This window comes from Plasmodium sp. gorilla clade G2, assembly GCF_900097015.1.
Source record: "Plasmodium sp. gorilla clade G2 genome assembly, chromosome: 3".
In the NCBI taxonomy this organism is placed as follows: Eukaryota; Apicomplexa; class Aconoidasida; order Haemosporida; family Plasmodiidae; genus Plasmodium; species Plasmodium adleri (nom. inval.).
Window position 1 is genome coordinate 317501 of NC_041695.1, and position 20787 is coordinate 338287.

At 17.9% G+C, this 20787-nt stretch overlaps 7 protein-coding genes across 7 annotated transcripts in view; 5 read left to right on the forward strand and 2 right to left on the reverse strand.

Moving 5' to 3' along the window:
- Positions 1-640, forward strand: part of PADL01_0308300 (asparagine synthetase, putative) — a gene marked incomplete at both ends in the record, with an annotated part of 2425 nt that extends 1785 nt beyond the window's left edge. Inside the window, one exon of the mRNA XM_028683725.1 lies at positions 1-640. This exon is cut by the window's left edge and continues 1077 nt beyond it. Within this exon, the coding sequence (XP_028536500.1) occupies positions 1-640 (640 nt within the window).
- A 2342-nt stretch (positions 641-2982) lies between these two features.
- On the forward strand, positions 2983-3321 carry PADL01_0308400 (60S acidic ribosomal protein P2; the record flags this gene model as incomplete). The annotated part of the gene is made up of 1 exon (XM_028683736.1): positions 2983-3321. One exon carries the CDS (start codon positions 2983-2985, stop codon positions 3319-3321), a length of 339 nt encoding a protein of 112 aa, XP_028536501.1.
- A 638-nt stretch (positions 3322-3959) lies between these two features.
- Positions 3960-5678, reverse strand: PADL01_0308500 (SECIS-binding protein 2, putative; the record flags this gene model as incomplete). The annotated part of the gene is made up of 1 exon (XM_028683747.1): positions 3960-5678. The coding sequence occupies one exon, from the start codon at positions 5676-5678 to the stop codon at positions 3960-3962; it is 1719 nt and encodes a 572-aa protein (XP_028536502.1).
- A 1181-nt stretch (positions 5679-6859) lies between these two features.
- PADL01_0308600 (YTH domain-containing protein, putative) lies at positions 6860-8518 on the forward strand (the record flags this gene model as incomplete). Its single annotated transcript, XM_028683758.1, has 7 exons — positions 6860-6914; positions 7057-7184; positions 7278-7354; positions 7526-7615; positions 7736-7820; positions 7997-8073; positions 8188-8518. 7 exons carry the CDS (start codon positions 6860-6862, stop codon positions 8516-8518), a joined length of 843 nt encoding a protein of 280 aa, XP_028536503.1.
- Positions 8519-9006: 488 nt separating this feature from the next.
- On the reverse strand, positions 9007-14439 carry PADL01_0308700 (conserved Plasmodium protein, unknown function; the record flags this gene model as incomplete). The annotated part of the gene is made up of 3 exons (XM_028683769.1): positions 9007-13769; positions 13971-14277; positions 14416-14439. 3 exons carry the CDS (start codon positions 14437-14439, stop codon positions 9007-9009), a joined length of 5094 nt encoding a protein of 1697 aa, XP_028536504.1.
- A 1028-nt stretch (positions 14440-15467) lies between these two features.
- On the forward strand, positions 15468-16314 carry PADL01_0308800 (50S ribosomal protein L9, apicoplast, putative; the record flags this gene model as incomplete). Its single annotated transcript, XM_028683781.1, has 3 exons — positions 15468-15657; positions 15794-16038; positions 16156-16314. The coding sequence occupies 3 exons, from the start codon at positions 15468-15470 to the stop codon at positions 16312-16314; spliced, it is 594 nt and encodes a 197-aa protein (XP_028536505.1).
- A 947-nt stretch (positions 16315-17261) lies between these two features.
- On the forward strand, positions 17262-19543 carry PADL01_0308900 (calcium-dependent protein kinase 3; the record flags this gene model as incomplete). The annotated part of the gene is made up of 5 exons (XM_028683792.1): positions 17262-18233; positions 18460-18951; positions 19094-19168; positions 19309-19407; positions 19499-19543. The coding sequence occupies 5 exons, from the start codon at positions 17262-17264 to the stop codon at positions 19541-19543; spliced, it is 1683 nt and encodes a 560-aa protein (XP_028536506.1).
- Positions 19544-20787: the final 1244 nt, after the last annotated feature.

A 20787-nucleotide genomic window follows, 5' to 3' on the forward strand; every position in this document is an offset into this window, starting at 1 on the left:
TTTTCATAAAGCACCTAATAAAGAAGAATTTCATAGAGAACTACAAAGAAAAATACATGATCTACATTATTATGATGTATTAAGAGCTAATAAATCTACTATGGCATTTGGTATTGAAGCAAGAGTACCTTTTTTAGATTTACAATTCTTGAATCTTGTTATGAATATTGATCCACAAGATAAAATGTGCTCAAATAATAAAATAGAAAAATATATTTTAAGAAAAGCTTTTGAAGGATATTTACCTGAACATATCCTCTACAGACAAAAAGAACAATTCTCAGATGGTGTTGGATATAATTGGATTGATGGATTAAAACAATATGCAGAAAAAAAAATATCAGATATTCAATTTTCAAGAGCCAAATTTCTTTTTCCATATAATACACCAAAAACTAAAGAAGCATATCTATACAGATGTATTTTTTCAGAGTGCTTCCCTGAACAATGTGCACAAGAATCAGTACCAGAAGGAGAATCTATTGCATGTTCAACTAGTAAAGCCGTTGAATGGGATGAAACCTTTAAACAAAATGCTGACCAGTCAGGTCGATCTGTTCTAGGAATACATCGACACTCAAAACAATTTGATGATGTAAAATGTCTTCCCATACAAAATCAAGCTAGTATTAATTATTAAAATAAACCATTTGGAAATGTAAAAAAAAAAATATATATATATATATATATTTATTTATTTATTTATATTTCATTTTCGTTTTAACAGTTTTATAATATAACAAAGGAATACATATGAATAAATATATGTATGAACAAATTTGTATGTTTTTGTATTTATATGCACACATGCGTGGCTTATATAATTATTGTTTTAAATATGTATACATATATATTATATATATGTGATTTTTTTTTTTTTTTTTTTTTTTTTTAAATGGCAAATTGTAACTAAATAAAAAAATATATATTTCTTTCAACTATAATAATAAAAATAATTCGTCTAAACAATATGTTTTCAAAATATAGGATAAATATATAAAAAAAAGTAATTTTAAAAATGATATACTTTTATGAATAATCCCTTATATATTTCTTCTAAAAAATTGGGGCTTTCCGAAAAAAAAAAAAAAAAAAAAAATTATAAATATATATATAATATATATATTTATATATTTATTTATTATATCCTTTTGGAAAAGTTGAAATAATATATTCAGAGAAATATTATATTTTATATTTATTATTTAATATTTTAATAATAATAAAAAATATATTTAATTTAAAATATCATATTGATTAATCTTTCATTTTTTCAAAGGTAATATTTTATATATATATTATTTTATTTTTTTTTATTTTTATTTAAAATGATATAAAAATATATATAAGAAAGAATGGGAGTAAAAAATATTCTATATAAAAATTATACATACAAAAAGAGGTATATATATATATATATATATTATATCTATAATATTAATATATATATATATTTTTTTTTTTTTTTTTTTACTGCACTTTGAACACTACAATATTACGATAATATAATATATATATAATATTATAAATATATTATATATATATTTATAAGGGGACTATATATAAGTATATTATATACTAAGTAATATATGATATATTTTTATATATTTATTTTCATTTCACCTTTAAGTTTATATGTACTATTATAATTTATAAGGTTCAAAAAAATATAATATATATATACATATATATATATGATATTGCAAAAAAAAAAATATATACCCCATTTCTTAAGATCTTAAAAAAAAAAAAAAAAAAAGAGGAAACCCTAAACCACGTTTATGTATGTTTATATAATATTATTATTTACTATATATCAAAAATTATTATATACATAATATTATATTTAAATTATAATATATAAATATTATATATATATATATTTTAATTGTGATACAAGGAAGAAAAAACAGATAAAATAAAAACTTAATATATATATCCATAATATATTTATACATAATAATATTATTATGTTATAATAATTATACTTTTCTTTTTATCGTTATATATAACATATATATTTTATATTTTAAAATATATATTTATACATTTATAATATATATATAATTATGTATATAAATGTAATTAGATATATATGTATAATAATATATATTTTTCTTTTATTATAATATCATTCATTATTTTATTAAATATATTTTTTTCCTTCCCACAAGTGAATGGATTGATTTCTTTTCATATCTTACATAATTTATATTAAAAAAAAAAAAGAAAAAGATAATTTTTTTTTTTTATTTTTTGTTGCAATATATATTATATATATATATATTTATATAATAATAATATTTCACTGATTTTTATTTAAACATTTTTTTTTTTTTTATATATTATATATATATTAAAAAAATAAAAAAAAGGAAAAAAAAAAACTTTAATATTATTGAAAAATTAAAGAAATAATATTTCTTTTTCTTTAATTAATTTTAAATTTCCCTATATTAATAAAAAATATTAACCTTAAAAAGTAAGATTATAAAAAAAGAACATATATATATATATTATTATTATTATATAATTTGATACTTTTCTTATATTATTATTTAATAATAATACAGTATTATATATATAATATATATATATAAAGTTTTTATTTATTTTGAATTATTGTTGTTCCATTTTTATATTATTTCTTTTTGACCTTCATAAAAGTTTTATATATAAACAAATAAATATATATGTACAGCCATTTTGTACATATAATTTTTTTTTTTTTTTTTTTTTTTTTTTAAAGCGATATATATAGTGTTAATAAAATTTATGACTTGTACATGTAAATAATATATATACAACATTATATATATATATATATATATATATATGTATATATATGTATATGTTAATAGGACATTTATACAGTTTCATATGATTATTTTATTTTTTCATTTTATTATTTTATTATTTTATTATTTTATATTTTTTTTTTTTTTTCCTGTAGTTGAATATAATATATATATATTATAAAAAATGGCTATGAAATACGTTGCAGCATATCTTATGTGTGTGTTGGGAGGAAATGAAAACCCAAGCACAAAAGAAGTTAAGAATGTTTTGGGAGCCGTAAATGCTGATGTAGAAGATGAAGTTTTAAACAATTTTATTGATTCTTTAAAAGGAAAGAGTTGCCATGAATTAATTACTGATGGATTAAAGAAATTACAAAATATCGGAGGTGGTGTAGCTGCCGCACCAGCTGGTGCCGCTGCAGTAGAAACTGCTGATACCAAGAAAGAAGATAAGAAAGAAGAAAAGAAAGAAGAAGAAGAGGAAGAAGAAGACGACTTAGGATTTTCCTTATTTGGTTAAATATTAAATATTTTGAGCAAACAAACAAAAAAAAAAGAAAACATATATATTTATATATTCCACTTCAAATCTTTATATTATAATTTTTGGAAAATTTTTCCATCACTTTGAATAATTTTATATAAAAATATTGTATTTTATTTTATATGAATATTAAATGTATATATAGATATGTATATATAAATATTTATATATATATATATATATATATATATATATATATATATTTATTTACTTATATTTTTATATATTTTTTTTTTTTTTTTTTTTTTTTTTTTTTTTTTTTTAAACATATAGATATATATTGTATACATATATATTATCTTTTTTTATATAAAAAATATGTACCAACATATTTTATAAAATAACTTAATTAATTGGACTTGAATTATATTAAGTTTTGAAATTTTCTATATATAGAAATTATTGTATTTTAAAAAAATAGCATCAAAATGAATATTTTTATAATAATATATTATGTTGTATATATATGGTACTCGCGTAGTTGTCCACATATAAATATATATATATATATATATATATATATATATATATATATAACTGAATATATATAAATATTAATAAATATATATATATTTATTTATTTATATTTATTATGTAAAACATTTCTATACATTTCATTTACATAATCTCAAAGAATTAGCGAGATTAATTATATCATTACATTCTTTTATATAAGAATCATTATCAATTATACAAATAATTGACTGTCTAGATTTATTTATACATTTTCCTAACAAATTTTTACTTAAAGCAAAAACTATAGGGATATTTTTTTCTTTAGATTTAGAAATTATTTTCCCTAACGTATCATCGAAAATATTATTTAGTGATGGTTCAATATTCGGAGCAATAAATACTATTTTGGGTTCATCTATGCATATATGTTTATAACATTCTTTTAATCCTAAGAAATATCTTTTTTTCTTTTTTAACAATAACAATTTTTCATGTGAAAGAGAGATTTTTTTTAAAAACTCTTTAACCATAGTATTTAATTTATCAGTTATTTCATGATCAACATAATCATTGATATAAATTTTTTTTTCAACTCTGCTGACTTGTATATAATTTAAAATTTTTTCATTTTTTAGCATTTCATCTTTTAACATGTCATTTACATCAGTAAAACTTTTATTCTTATTATCATCATTATTACTATTATTATTATTATTATTATTGTTGTTGTTATTATTATTGTTATGGTTGCATATATTATGCTCATTTATTTCTATGATATCACTATTCTGTTTTTTTTCTTTTATATTAACAGCTTTATTCTTATCAAAATCTTCAAAAGAAAAAAAATTATTTTTCGAAGAAACTCTTTTATCTTTCAAATTATCCTTATCATTCTGATCAGTGTACTTTTCTAATTTTTTTGCAACACTTATCAGTTGTCTTATATGCCTCTTTCTATCATCATTTTTTCCTTTTCGCAAATCTGTTGTATATTTATTTGTCCATGTGTGTATAAATTTTTTTAAATTATTCACCTGAACGTCAGGTAACTCACCATTTAGCACATTTTCCGTTTTGGCTAGTTTTTTAAAAGAACTGCTAGCGAATTTATTATTACTACTATTATTATTGTTGTTGTTATTATTATTATTATTATTATTATTTATTTTTATTTTTATGATTTTATTTTTTTTATTTTTATTTTTTAGTATCCATTTTATTTTATTTTGAATAAGTTGTAAATATATATCATCCTGATGATCATTCATAGAAGTGATATTTTCTTTTTGTTTTAATAATTCTTGATATAGATCATTTTTAATTTTCTTTTCTAAAATAATAATTTTTTTTAATTTGGATATTTTTTTTTTTTTTAAACATTTGGGTAAAAAATAATAATTTCCTTTTTCTTTTTCAATATTTAATATATTTGTTAATTTATTTATAAGTTTTTTTTTTTCTTCAAATTCTTTTCTTTTCTTTTTTTTTTGTTTCATTATTATATTCATTTTTTTTTTTTTGATAAATTCCTTCCTTTTTTGTTTATCGCTACTAAATGTTATTCTGACTAGTCTATTTCCGAATTGTATATTGTTATTTGTATTTTTCGTTTGATAATTTTTTTTTTCTTTTTTTCCATCATTATAATATTTTATAGATTTTATATTTTTTATGTATTTTTCATTTTTTATACATTTTATATTTTCCACATTTTTGACATTCTCTACATTCATATTTGCATTTATACTTACCTTCACATTTTCTTTCTTCTTCTTCTTTTTTTTTTTTTTTTTTTTCTCTATAATTATGTCTTTATCACCATTAGTATGTGTGCGAGGATTGGATTTTACGTCGACAATAATTTCTTTTTTCATTCTTTTAAAAAAAGGTTTGACTATCAATTTATGTATCTTTTACATTATACCAAAATTTGGACCATTCCACGAATATATAAATAAATAAATATATATATATATATATATATTTATATATTTTTATTTATTTTAATTTTTATAAAAACATTTATCAGTATAAGTACTAATGGTTTTCATTTATATTTTTGGCTGTTTTTTTTTTTTTTTTTTTTTTTTTCCCCTTTATCCATGATGATATTCATATAATATATATTTTTATAAAGGCTATCATCATATTATTCAAATAAGATATACATTATTAATAATTATAAAATAATAAAATAGACAATTTGTAAAAGAAAACTTATCCAATAAATTTCTATATCATTTATAAAAATATGTATTTTTTTTTATATAATAAATTAAAATGAGAATAACATATAAATATATAAAAGTGGAACTAACTATTTTTTTTTTTTTTTTATTATATTATATATATATATATATATATATATATAAATTTATTTTATATATGTATATATTTTTTTTTCCTCTCATTAAAAAAAAAAATACAATAAATATATTATATATATAATATAATTATATTTATAAATATATGGTTTGTATACTATTCATATATAATAATATTATACATGCAAAAAATATTCTTCAAATTCTTCCTATTTTTTATATGTTTTTATAAAAAATAATGTTTCAATATATTATAATTATTTTTAAATAGTTTCTTTTCTTATTTAAATAAATTATTCATTCAAAAATATTTCAATCTATACACTGAAAATTTCTTCTATTTAAAGTAAATGTTCTTCTTATATATTTAAAAGGCAAATATAAAAAATTAATTAAAATAAAATTTCGTGCCTTTTAATTTTTAAACTATTTTATATGTGAAAAAAATAATCACAAAAATATATTTAACATATATAAATTAATATAATATAGTAAATATTTATATATATCCCTTTTCATATCATTAAGCAATTATCCTTTTTCAATTTCTTTTATATTGTATATAGAAAAAAAAAAAAAAAAAAAAAAAAAAACAGTGAATAAAAATGATAGAATAATTTAACAATAAAAGAATATATGTGAATATATAAGATTCTCTTATATATTTATTTTCTTTTTAATTTTTTTTTTTTTTTTACCATTATATGAAATAATAATTTTTTTTAGAAAACATGAATTATAACAACAATTCTTTTATACCCCCAACCCATGTGGTTAAGAACATATGTAATAAATGATTAAAAAAAAAAAATGAAAGAATATAGACAAAAATTAATATAACAAATAAATATAACAAATATATATAAATACATATGAAATGTGTTTTTTATATATAATCTTCATTTTTGTTTTTTTTTATTTTTATCAGACACAAGTGCAAAAACTAAGTTTTTTCTTATTAAAAGCTCGTCAGATAAAAATATAGCGATATCGTTGAATTATAATATTTGGGCAACAACACCAAAAAATGAATATAAATTTGTTTCAGCGTTTATGGTATTATGAAATATAATATATTGAAAAAAGGAAAAATATAAAAATATAAATATATATATATATATATATATTTTATTTCCTTTTTTATTGTAGGAACATGATTATGTCATATTAGTTTTTTCAGTTAACGGTAGTTCTAAATTTTGTGGTTATGCGATTATGCAATCCAAGTAATTACTTTTTTAATTAATTTATATATATATATATATATATATATATATATATATATATATGTATATATTTTAATTTTAAGTTTAATAAAATAAATATTATTAAAACTGTTCCTACATATCTTATGATTTACATTTTTTTCTCTGTTATATTTATTTCTAATCATGTAGACCAGGAGAATCAAAGAATAATAACGTTTATTTTTATTATGACAATAAGGTTTTTAGAGGAAAAAACTTTGATATCCAATGGATACGAGTGTAACACGAAAAAATAATATAAATAAATAAATAAATATATATATATATGTATAATTTATCCTTTTTTATATGTTATTCATATTTTATTTGATATTTTTTTTAACAAACCCTTAATTATAGTATCGATGTGCCCTTTCAAGAAGTTGCCCATTTGAAGAATAGCCTCAACGAAAACAAACCAATAAAAGTTGGAAGAGATGGACAGGTAAATATTGAAATATATAACCATTTCTCGTAAAAATAATAAAAAAAGACAATAAAATATTATGAACGAGTCATGTAAAAATTGAATAAAAATATGAACACGCAAGGCAAATTTTACGTAAACATTATTATATATATATATGTATATGTTTGTGTGTGTGAATATTTTTTTTTTAGGAAATAGAACAGATGGCTGGTATTCAGTTATGTGAAGCATTTGAATCGAATTTTATTAAGATTAACAATAACTTAACGTAAGTATTAATATAAAGAATGAATAAAATATTAAACATATCATATATATATGTGTATTTATTTTTATATATTATATTATATATATATATATATATATATATTTTCCCTTATAGAGATACGAATGCCAAACCAAACATCCCACCTATGTATAATATGAATGCAAACAACTATGTAGAGAGTCCAAATATGAATGAAAATATTGATATGATAAAATTATATCCTTATAATAATAACTTTAATATAAATTATAATAATTTTCGTAATTTATATGAAGAGTCTCAATATAATTTATTTAATTTTTATAATCCAGCTTTACATATATTTCCAATAGATCTTACTAATATGAATTATGATGAGTACATATATTTATATGAAAAATCCCAGTTAGTGTGGCAACAAAAAATGTTACAAATGAAGGCCAATATGAATTGCATTAAGCAATAATAATAAATTAAGATATGCATTTCTTTTCTTTTTTGGTTATTCTATTTTATTTTATTCTATAATATTATATATATATATATATATATATATATATTTATATATATATATTTTTTTTTTTTGTTTTACATGTACATATAATATAAATTTTTTTAATAAAATCATACCTATACTGTTTTATTTATAAAAAGAATTTTTTTTTTTTTAATACTATATTATACACAAAATTATAATATATATACACACACATATATATATATTTATATTTATTTATTTATTTATTTATTCATTTATATGCCTTTTCCTTTAATATGTGAATTATAAATTTGAGACCTAGAAAAAAATTTATACATTAAAAATTGAAAATTTCCATACACCAGTTTTATATGGTTTCAAAAAAAAAAAATAAAAACAATATATCAAAATATATCATAACACAAAATAATGTAATACATACATAAATATATATATATATATTAAAGCAGAAATGTTTATGTACTTCCTATCAGATTATTATAATTTCTTTCATTCATCTCACATATAGTAAAATGAATGGTGTCAAATATGTAGACTTGTAAATGATCAATAAATATATCAGGAAAAATACACATATCTTGATTTAAAAAGATGATTTTTTTTGAAGGAACATATATGTCAAATATGAATGGACTATCTTTTAATTGTATATTTTCAATATAAGAAATATTATTTGTTTGTAAATATTTTCTAATGATTGACCTATATATGTTATATTGTTGTCCATTATTTATATAATATGTCATATTTATATTTGAATTTGTGCATGTTTTTTTTTGTTTTTTTTGATATTCTTCCAATAAGTTTTTCTTGATATTTATAGCTTGGTAATAAAAATTAGCTATATTTTTATATTTGATACATAATAAATCGAAAGAATATAAATTTTTAATTTTTATAAGATAAAGTATTTGTATTAATAATTGATACCAATAAGGTTTTATATTATTATTTAATAAATATATATTAATTTCATTAAATATTTTATAAATTTGATTTATATAATTTTCTTTTTTCTCATTAAGTATAATGAGAAATAAATAACTTATAAAAAATTCAAAACTATTATAACTATTAAAAAGCATATTAATTTTATTTATGATCTGTTTTATTTTGTCATTTCCTTTAAATATTTTTATCATGGTACATAATTTTAATAATTCTTCTGCTTCATAATTTTGTTTTTTATTTGATAAAAAATGCAGAAAAGAGTTATAATCAGATTGTTCCTTTTTATACTCATTGAAATTATTATGATCATATGAATGATTAATATAACCATACATTTTTTTATCATCTTCATACATGATATTATTATAAACATAATTATTATTTAAGTTGTAATTATTCTTTATATCATCAACACCTTCCAACATATCATCATTATTTTTTAAATTATTTCCATCCATACCCATTTTATTATTAAGACACATCAATTTTTTATATATCATGTGAATATAAAAAAATTCATATTTTTTTATAATATCAAACTCATCAATATATTTTATATTCTTATTCTTACTATCAAAAATCTTTCTGATCATATCAAAATTGTTACATGGTATAATATTTAATTGATTCATATTATATGAACAACTAGCCATTTTATCCTCCTTATTATTATCATTTGATTTAATTTCTCTTATATCCATTTTGGTTTCACCATCTATCTCTATTGAACAATTTGTATTACCATATATAAATATTATCTCTCTTTTTTTTTTTTTTTGCTGTTCCATTAAATAATTATTTAATGATAATAAGAAACAATTTTTAAAAATATCCACAACATCTTCTTTGTTCATGTTATATAAAATTAACATAATTATACAATCCAGATCAAAATTTATTACATTTTTTTGTTCAAGACAGGTCTCATTCTTTTCAACATTTTTTTGTTTATGACAAGTATCATTCTTTTCAACATTTTTTTGTTTATGACAAGTATCATTCTTTTCAACATTTTTTTGTTTATGACAAGTATCATTTTCTTCTTTTTTTTTTTTTTTTTTTTGCTCTTCATTAAGTTCTGTCATACTATACCCACATTTTAGGTTAAACAAAATATGCTCATTGATCAAATTTTTTATTTTCTCCTTACATATATGCATAATTTTATTTTTATTTTTATTAAAAAAATCTTCTGAATATATATATTCCTTCTTATCCTTTTGTCTTAAGTGAGCATAATTTATATTCTTAAAAATATGGAAAAAATAAAAGTAATGATATATAGACATAGATAACAGATGTTCATATTCAAAACACTGGAAAAAGAAATTTATAAAATGTAAATTCTTAATATCAAAAAAGATATAATTATCTATTATTATCATTAATAATAAATTAATAAAATTATTTAAACAAAGATATTCATATGCATATTTCTTTTTATAATTAACTACATCTGATAAAGAAATAATTTTTTTTTTTTTTTTTTTGTTATCTTTATCGTTAAACAAAAAATCAAATGACTCTTGACATTTATTCTCCACAATTTTATTTTCAATAAATTCCTTTTCTTCTTCATTAATAAAATTAGTATCAATTTTTTTTTTTTTTATTAAAAATGTTTTTTCTTTATCTGCCTTATTTTTAGTTGATACGAATAAAGGGTTACTACGCATTTGTTCTCTATCACAATTGTTATTGTTATTATAATATAAGTTTTGCTTTGATTTATTCAAACCTTCGACATGATAATCATCATAATATGTATTATTATTATCATAATATGTATTAGTATTATCATAATATGTATTATTATTATCATAATATGTATTAGTATTATTATTATTATTATTATTATTATCATTTATATTATGCCCACCCTTTTGTATATCTTCATTATTTGTTTTATTTTTTTTTTTATTCAAAGGTTGATCCTCCTTCATCAAGTCACTTCCCTCTCTTAATAATTGACTCATACTATAATACATAGGGTCGTCATGAAAAAAATTATTTACACATTCGAAAAGATTCAATTTGTTTTCACCACTTTTTATAGTATTATGAAGCTTATTTAAAAAGACACAGAATAATTTTATTAATTGTTTATTTGTCATAATGATCATACTTTTATCAAAATATTTATCAAACATAATGTAAGTCATTTGTCTTTTCTCTATAATAGTTCGGAAGCTTAAAAATTCATATATTTTTATATAGTCCTTTTTCATATAATGCAACATAGTATTGTTTAAATGGAAAATATTATTATTTTGTAAATAACAAGAATTATTATTTATCATATGATTATTATATAATTCAGTGTATACATATTTATTATTCATATTATATTTAGTATCATCTATTTTATTCCCCTCTATAATATTTTCTATACATAACATTTTTATAATTTTCTTTTGTATATCCTTATAAACAAAATGAGGATCCGTTTCAAAGTTTATCATATTATTCGAATTATTCGAATTATACATATTATACATATTATACACATTATTTTTATCATCAAATACATTCATATAATAATTTTTACTCTCAAAACATTTTTCTTTTTCTCTTTGGTCATTCATATATGTCTTATAAAAGATATATTGTCTCCATGTATATATAATCATTATAATATCATTGAATGAACCATTCATAATAATTTTTATAATAAGACTCTTTATAAATTTATCAAAACCATTTATTAAAGATTTATTTTGTTGTAAGAAATAAAATAATTTGGATAATATTTTTTTTAATATTTTTATATTAAATCGTTCTAAATTTAATTTATATATATATAAAATATATTTTTGTAAGAAAGAATTGTAACAAAAAATATCTGTATAATATGTTAATCTATCAGCAAAATATAAATTTTTTATATACTTTTTTTCAACAATATAAGTTTTAAAAAAATTATTACATATGGTTATAAAAAATGTATCATCATATAATTCCAATAATTTTATTTGTTTTAAATATGTTATAAATTCTTCTTCATTTACTATATGTTTCTTATTATCTTTTTTTATTTCATTCATTAACATATATATATATTCATCTTTAAATAAATTACTAATAAAACCATTCCATAAAATATCTATATCTATTTTTTCTTTATTTAATAAAATATTCTTTATAACTTCCTTTGTACATATCTTATATATATTCTTATATATATTTAATTCTGTATTATTTATTATAATTTTTTCTTTTCTTAAAACCTTTCGACTATTACATAAATTATTATTTTCATCACTCTGAATAGTTAATCCTTCCATATTATTATTCACACAATTGTTACTATTAAAACTATTTTTTCTATTCATTTGGTTTTCATGTATATAAAAAGAAACAGAATTCTTATCACTACTACTATTAGTATTATATAATATATTATCATATAATATATTATTATATAATATATTATCCTTATTACTATTATTATCTTTCATAGTTACATTTTCTTTATCTCCATTCGTCATATCAAAATACATATTATCATTAATATGATGATTTCCCTTTTTATTATCATCTCTTTCATTTATTTTATTTTTTACAAATTTATGAATACTCGTATTTTTTAAAATACTTACATTATCCTGTTCATTCATATCCAACTCTTCATTTTTTACACACTTATTTTTTATTTCTATATCATCAAAATTGTAGAAAATAAAATATTCTTTCTCATTTTTATTTATCCTAAACAAATTATTTATAAAAATATTTATTTCCTTTTTAATTTTATTCCTATAACTATTTTCGTCTTCATAATTATTTCCATTATTATCAGTCTCATTTTCATTTGTTTTATTATTCATATTATTACACACCGTCTGGTAATCATTTCTATGCTTAATAACATTATAGAGATATAAATTTTTTAAATAAATATTTATGTATCGAATTAAAAACATCAATTGTTCTGATGTTAATAAATGTCCATGCGTTTCTAAACATTTCTCTATTCTTATTAATGAATAGTTCATATTAAAATAAAATAAATGAAAATAAAACAAATACTTTAAATTTGTCATAGGAATATTCTTGCTATGATATATATATTTATCAAAATGTAATATTATATTCTTATAATCCTTATCTTTACCATTCTTATAATGATATAATACATATAACATTTTTATTATATCACTTACATCTTCATTCATATATTTTTCACAATCTTTAAAGTCCTTCTCATTACACTTTTGTAATTTATAATCGAGTCTTTTTATCAAACAGCCAATTTCGTCATCAAAACCTTTTCAAAAAAAATAAAAAAAAATAAAATAAAATAAAATAAAATAAAATTGGCTATATATATATATATATATATATATATATATATATATATATATATATGTATATGTTCATGTTTGGCTACCTAAGGTAATTACATGAAATAGCCAAATATACATATACATACATATATATATATAGTTATATATTCATATATTTTTACCTATATAATAAAGATATATTATTTGTCTGCACATCAGAGAATCGTGTGTTATAATATTTTTCTTAATTATTTTTTTTAATTTATGATAACACTTTTCTGCTTTCAATTTATTCAAGAAATTATTCCATAATTTGTTTTCATTCAACCTTGAAGGGATGGTATGATATATGTTTTTTAACAAGCCAAGGTACTCCTTTTTTCTTTTTAGTTCATACAGGTTGTCATCGTAATTATTAATATATGATACTATTCTTTTAAGTTTGTTGTCTGCATCTTTTGACACCAGGGAATGTACTTGTCGAATTATCTGAAAATAAAAAAAAAAAAAAATTTTTTAAAAGGGATTTATTTAAATATATGCCAATATATATATTATATATATATATATATATAACAATATATTTTCCATGTACATTTATTCACGTATATATTTCCTTTTTCTAACCTTAAATCTTATTATTGCTCTCATTATTTTATTTTAAAAAAAAAATCAATATAAATTCAAAGGTTCCTTTTGTTATATAACAGTCTCTGTCCTATTTAACTTCATTGAATTAACCCTAATCTTAATTCTTTGTATGTATGTGTATATATATATATACTATATTTTTCTTAAAATATAAGACTGTCACTATAACTTTTTTATTTTTTTTCTCTCATTTTAAATGATTTTTATTTATGTATAGATTCAGTATTTTTACAAATGTATTATGATCATATAGAATATAAAAAAAAAATTACATCATGTAAGGTTTAAATGTATATATAAATAAAACACAAAAACAAAAAAAAAAAAAAAAAAAAAAAAAAAAAATACATACATACATATATATATATATATATATATATATATATAACAAAATAATGTATTAGGAATAATATTAATCTAAATGATTCAAACAGTATCCATTTTTGTACAATAATTTATACATGTGTAAAATATATTCAAATAAGCCTTATTACGTTTTACATTTAAATATATATTCACATAACTTATGAAATCTAAAACATTCACAAAAAAAATAAATAAAATAATAAATAAAAGTATATAAATAAATAAATATATATATATATATATATATATATATATATATATATAATACATATATGCATATATATAAAGGAAGGGTTATATTTATATTTATTTGTGATTTCTATATTATTATTATTTTTTATATTTTTTTTTTATTTTTTGTTGAAACGATAACCTTTTTTTTTTTTTATGCTTATAAATATTTCTGTTTTCCCTATATGATTATTATTCCTCACACATATTATATATATATATATTTATTTATATATTCATTTTTGTATTATTTGTTTTTTTATTTATTTTCATTTTATAATTTATTTTTTTTCTGGTTAATATTTTTATAAAATATAATTTTCTTAAAAAAATGAAGAGAAAATACAGAACTTTTTAAGAGGCCAATATGACATAAGTGAAAGAACAATATGAAAAATTAAATATGTAATCAAAACATAAAAAGGAAAAAAATGCATTTTGCTTTTTTCTTTCTTATATATTTCTTTTATATTATATTTTTGCCATCGTGTTCTAGAGGATTTATTACTCCTCAGATAAAAAGGCCTAGTTATGTATTATATGCAGTAAAAAGAAAAAAAAAAAAAAATCCGAAGCTGATTCATATTACTGTAAATAGTGACAATGAGATAGGAAAGAAAGGTATTTAAACAAACAAAAAAAAAAAAATAATAAAAATAATAAAAAAAAAAAAAAAAAAATGACAATAATTACACATAAAAGAATAAATATATATATATATATTATACATATATATAACTTTCACACTTACCAATAGGAGAAGTAAAACAAGTAAAATTATCCCACGCCTTTAATTATATTATACCTCAACGGCTTGGATATAGAAGTACCACTGACGAATTAGTAGAAAAGGAAAAAGAAGACAATACTCTGAAATATATAGACGACATAAGAACAAGTTTTATTTGGACTTACAAAAAGAAGTTGAATGATTTAAATATTCTATTTCATTTTAAGAAAGATGAAAAATTTGCCGTTACACAAGATGATCTGATAAGCTATGTAATATGAAAATATATATAAATTAAATTATATAAGTGTATATTTTTTCATATACATATATATATATATATATATACATATATATTTTTTTTTTTAATTTGTCCTTTTATTTTGTAGCTGTTAACTAGAGGGTTAATAAGAGAAAATGACGAAGTATATGAAAAGATAGAAAGTAAAAAAATAAAACTCACAGAATTTGGTACTTATCCTATAAAATATACATTTATAAATAATATAAGTATTAATATGAGTATACAAATACTTAAAACTAGTTAATGTATTCTTGCAACTTATTAAGTGGCAATATAATTAAGTTATACGCATATATAAGAATATATGTAATGTTTATTTTTTTTTTTTGTTTAAATAAAAAATTAGCTAGATTTTTTTTTTTTTTTTTTTTAACTAGCTAAATTGTCATGATTATATATATATATTTCTTATTTCTAGCTATTTTTGTTTTATTTATTATTGTTTTTTTTTTTTTTTTTTTTTTTTATAACCATCTAAATTAATTTTGTATATATTTCCCTTTCTCTTTCATATTTCCAAATATAAAAAAAGACATAAAAAAAAAAAAAAAGAAGATAAAACTTAAATGGTAGAAATATCATTGGATGATATGATTTGATGATTATATAAATAAATAAATAAATATATATATATATATATATATATATATATATATATGTATATATATATTTTTTTTTTTGTCAATTATTATTGTAAATATAAGGATGATACAACTTGTTCATATTTTCTTAATATACCTCACATTTACAAGTTGGTTTAAATATATATATATATATATATATATATATATATATATATATATTTATTTATTTATTTATTTATTTATTTGTTTATTTTATTTTTGTAAATTCTTTTAAATGCTTTGTATATAAATTAAACACTCTCTTAGAGCATAAATATTTATTTAGAAGATAATTTTTTTTTTTTTTTTTTTTGTCTATCATTATAGTGTTTATATAAAATATATATATATATATATATATACATATTTGTTAACACTTTATGCAACGTTTTAAAATTTTGTCTTTTTTTTTTTTTTTTTAAGATTTGATGAAAGACATAAAATATAAACATTGCTACTAATTTTTTTTATTTTTTTATTTTTTTATTTTTATTTTTTTATTTTTCCATATCAACATAAAAATATTATATATAGATATATAATTTGTGTACGTATTAAGAAGGCAAGAATGAATGATGTGATTATTAAGAATAAGAAAAAGGGGAGCTGCGATGTGATCATAAAATGTAAAAAGTCTGATGAGAATATAAAAAGACGAAAGAGTTCACATAGATATATAAAAAACAAAAGTGTCGTGTTAGGCAGAAGTATAATGACAAATAAAAAAGAGAAATTAAAAGGAGGATTAAAATACAAAGGATCAAAAAAAGAGATAAAAATAGGTAATAAAAAAAGTATGATAAAGAATGATAAAGATGAAAATACAATTTTAAAATCTATGAAAAGTGATAATTTTAAATTTTCTAGAAGAGGCTTTATTTTAAGTTTTACTGGGAATTTAGAAGATTTTTATATTTTATCAAAAGAACCACTAGGTAAAGGAACCTATGGATGTGTATATAAAGCAACAGATAAATTATTAAAAATATCTCGAGCTGTAAAAGTAGTATCTAAAAAGAAATTAAAGAATATACCACGTTTTAGACAAGAAATAGATATTATGAAAAATTTAGATCATCCTAATGTAGTAAAACTACTTGAAACATTTGAAGATAGTAATCAAATATATTTAGTAATGGAATTATGTACAGGTGGAGAATTATTTGATAAAATAGTAAAAAAAGGTTGCTTTGTAGAAACTTTTGCATCCTTTATTATGAAACAAATATTTTCTGTATTAAATTATTTACATATGAGAAATATATGTCATCGAGATATTAAACCTGAGAACTTTTTATTCTATGATATCACACCTGAATCGTTAATAAAAATTATAGATTTTGGATTAGCTTCCTATTTTACTCATAACAATTATGAAATGAAAACCAAAGCTGGGACTCCCTATTATGTGTCTCCGCAGGTGTTAACAGGTTCTTATAATTATAAATGTGATATGTGGTCTTCAGGTGTTTTATTTTATATATTGTTGTGTGGATACCCTCCCTTTTTCGGTGAAAGTGACCACGAAATATTGAGCATGGTAATAATATAAAAAATAAAAATAAAATAAAATAAAATAAAAAATTGAAAAAAAAATTATATATGTTATTAATATGTGCACATATATATATATTGAAAATGTTTACATGATGATAATTGAATGTACATGTTAATATTTTATATATATATATATATATATATATATATATATTTGTGATCATTTATGTGGCATAACCTTTTTTTTTTTTTTTCATCCAATATTGTAGGTAAAGAAGGGGAAGTATCATTTTAAGGGCAAGGAGTGGAATAATATAACAGAAGAAGCTAAAGATTTAATAAAAAGATGTCTTACAATGGATCCTGATAAAAGAATATGTGCGAGTGAAGCTTTACAACATCCTTGGTTTAAAAAAAGAAAAAATGCTTTTCATATGGATATGAAAATGGATATACATGTATTAGAAAATTTTAAGAATTATGGACTTTTATTAAAATTTCAGAAATTAGCAATGACAATAATTGCACAACAAAGTAATGATTATGACGTGGAGAAATTAAAATCGACTTTTATAGTTTTAGATGAAGAAGGAAAAGGATATATAACTAAAGAACAATTAAAGAAAGGATTAGAAAAAAATGGATTAAAACTACCTTACAATTTTGATATGTTGTTAGATCAAATCGATAGTGATGGTAGTGGTAAAATAGACTACACGGAATTCCTTGCAGCTTCTTTGGACAGAAAGCAGTTATCAAAGGTTTTTATAAAAACAAAAAGGACACAATTATATTATAAATATGTATATAAAAATATAGATATGTATGTATATATATATATGTATGTATATATATATATATATATATATATATATATGTATGTATATTTTTTTTTTTTTTTAGAAATTAATATATTGTGCCTTTAGGGTCTTCGACGTAGACAATGACGGTGAAATTACAACGGCAGAATTAGCCCACGTAATAATAAAAAAATAAAATAAAATAAAATATAATTTAATATACATAAGTATATATATATGTGTGATTAAAACAAATGATAATTTTTAAATGTATGTATTTATGTGTGTATATTTTTTTTTTTTTTTTTTTTTTTTTAGATACTTTATAATGGAAATAAAAAGGGAAACATAACTCAAAGGGACGTCAATCGAGTTAAAAGGATGATTAGGGATGTAGACAAAAACAACGACGGAAAGGTAATCACAAAGAAAAAAATATAAAAATATAAGAACATAAAAATGTATATAATATATGTATATATTTTTTTTTTTTTTTTTTTTTTTTTAGATTGATTTTCATGAATTTTCAGAAATGATGAAGCTAAAATTTTAAAACCATTTTTTGTGAATTTTTTCAAAATTATTTTTTTTTTTTTGTATCTTATTATAATTTATAAAAAAAAGTGCATATTAATTTTTTTTTTTTTTTTTTTTACATTTTATAAATTAAGACTTTTTGGTAATTTTTTTCTATTATTTAAATAATATAACTATAAATAAAATAATGAATAGCACTTAAAAAAAAAAAAAATATATTTCATTTTTATATAAAATGATAATATTATATTATTTTTGTCCTCTTTGTAATAATATAAATATCTTATATATATATTATATATATGTGATGTAAAAAACATTGAAGGGGAATAGTGGTCATATAATATTTTTTTATGGCTCAAGGACACAAATATTAAAAATATATATATATATTTATTTATTTTAACATATAAATATTTTACATATACATTATTATAATATTACAAAATATATATAGATTTAGTTTTTCTCTTTTATTTCATGTATATATATTTATATATTTTTTTTTTTAAAATGACTTGTAGTTTATTATATATATAAATATATATATACACACGCATGATAAGAATAAACATTGAAATATATGCAGTTTTTTAGGAAGATGATTAATTTTTTTTTTTTTTTTTTTTCAAAGAACATTGATATTATAAGATATTATAAAAGGTTGGAAGGAAAATAATACATATAATAATAAAATATGGAAATATATTAAAATACAAAATATATTTATATCTTTGTTATAACCATATAATATTAGTAATAAATTTTTAAATATATTTTATTATATAAATAAATCGGTTATATATATATATATTATATATATATCTTCTGTATTTTTTACATATCAATGGTAAAAAAAATATAATATCTTGAAGATATCATTATATATCTATTTATTTTTATTATTCTAAAAATTATAAATATATATATATTTTATATTATTTCTTTTTTTTTGGTTGTAGAATTAGTATATAATATTTTAAAAAACCAAAAATAAGAAAAAAAAATATAAAAATATACTAGATCCCATTTTTATTTATTAAAAATATAATATATATATTTTAATATATCTGAAATGAAAAAATAAAAAAAAAAAAAAAAAAAAACTTATATTTAAATAAGAATAAAATATAAATATTATACAAAAAATAAAATAATATAAAATTATAAATAGAAACAAAATAATAGAAGAATATATTTTTTGTTTTTTTTTATTTTTTGGTCGCATATTTATAAGATGCTGGAATTATGTATGATTTA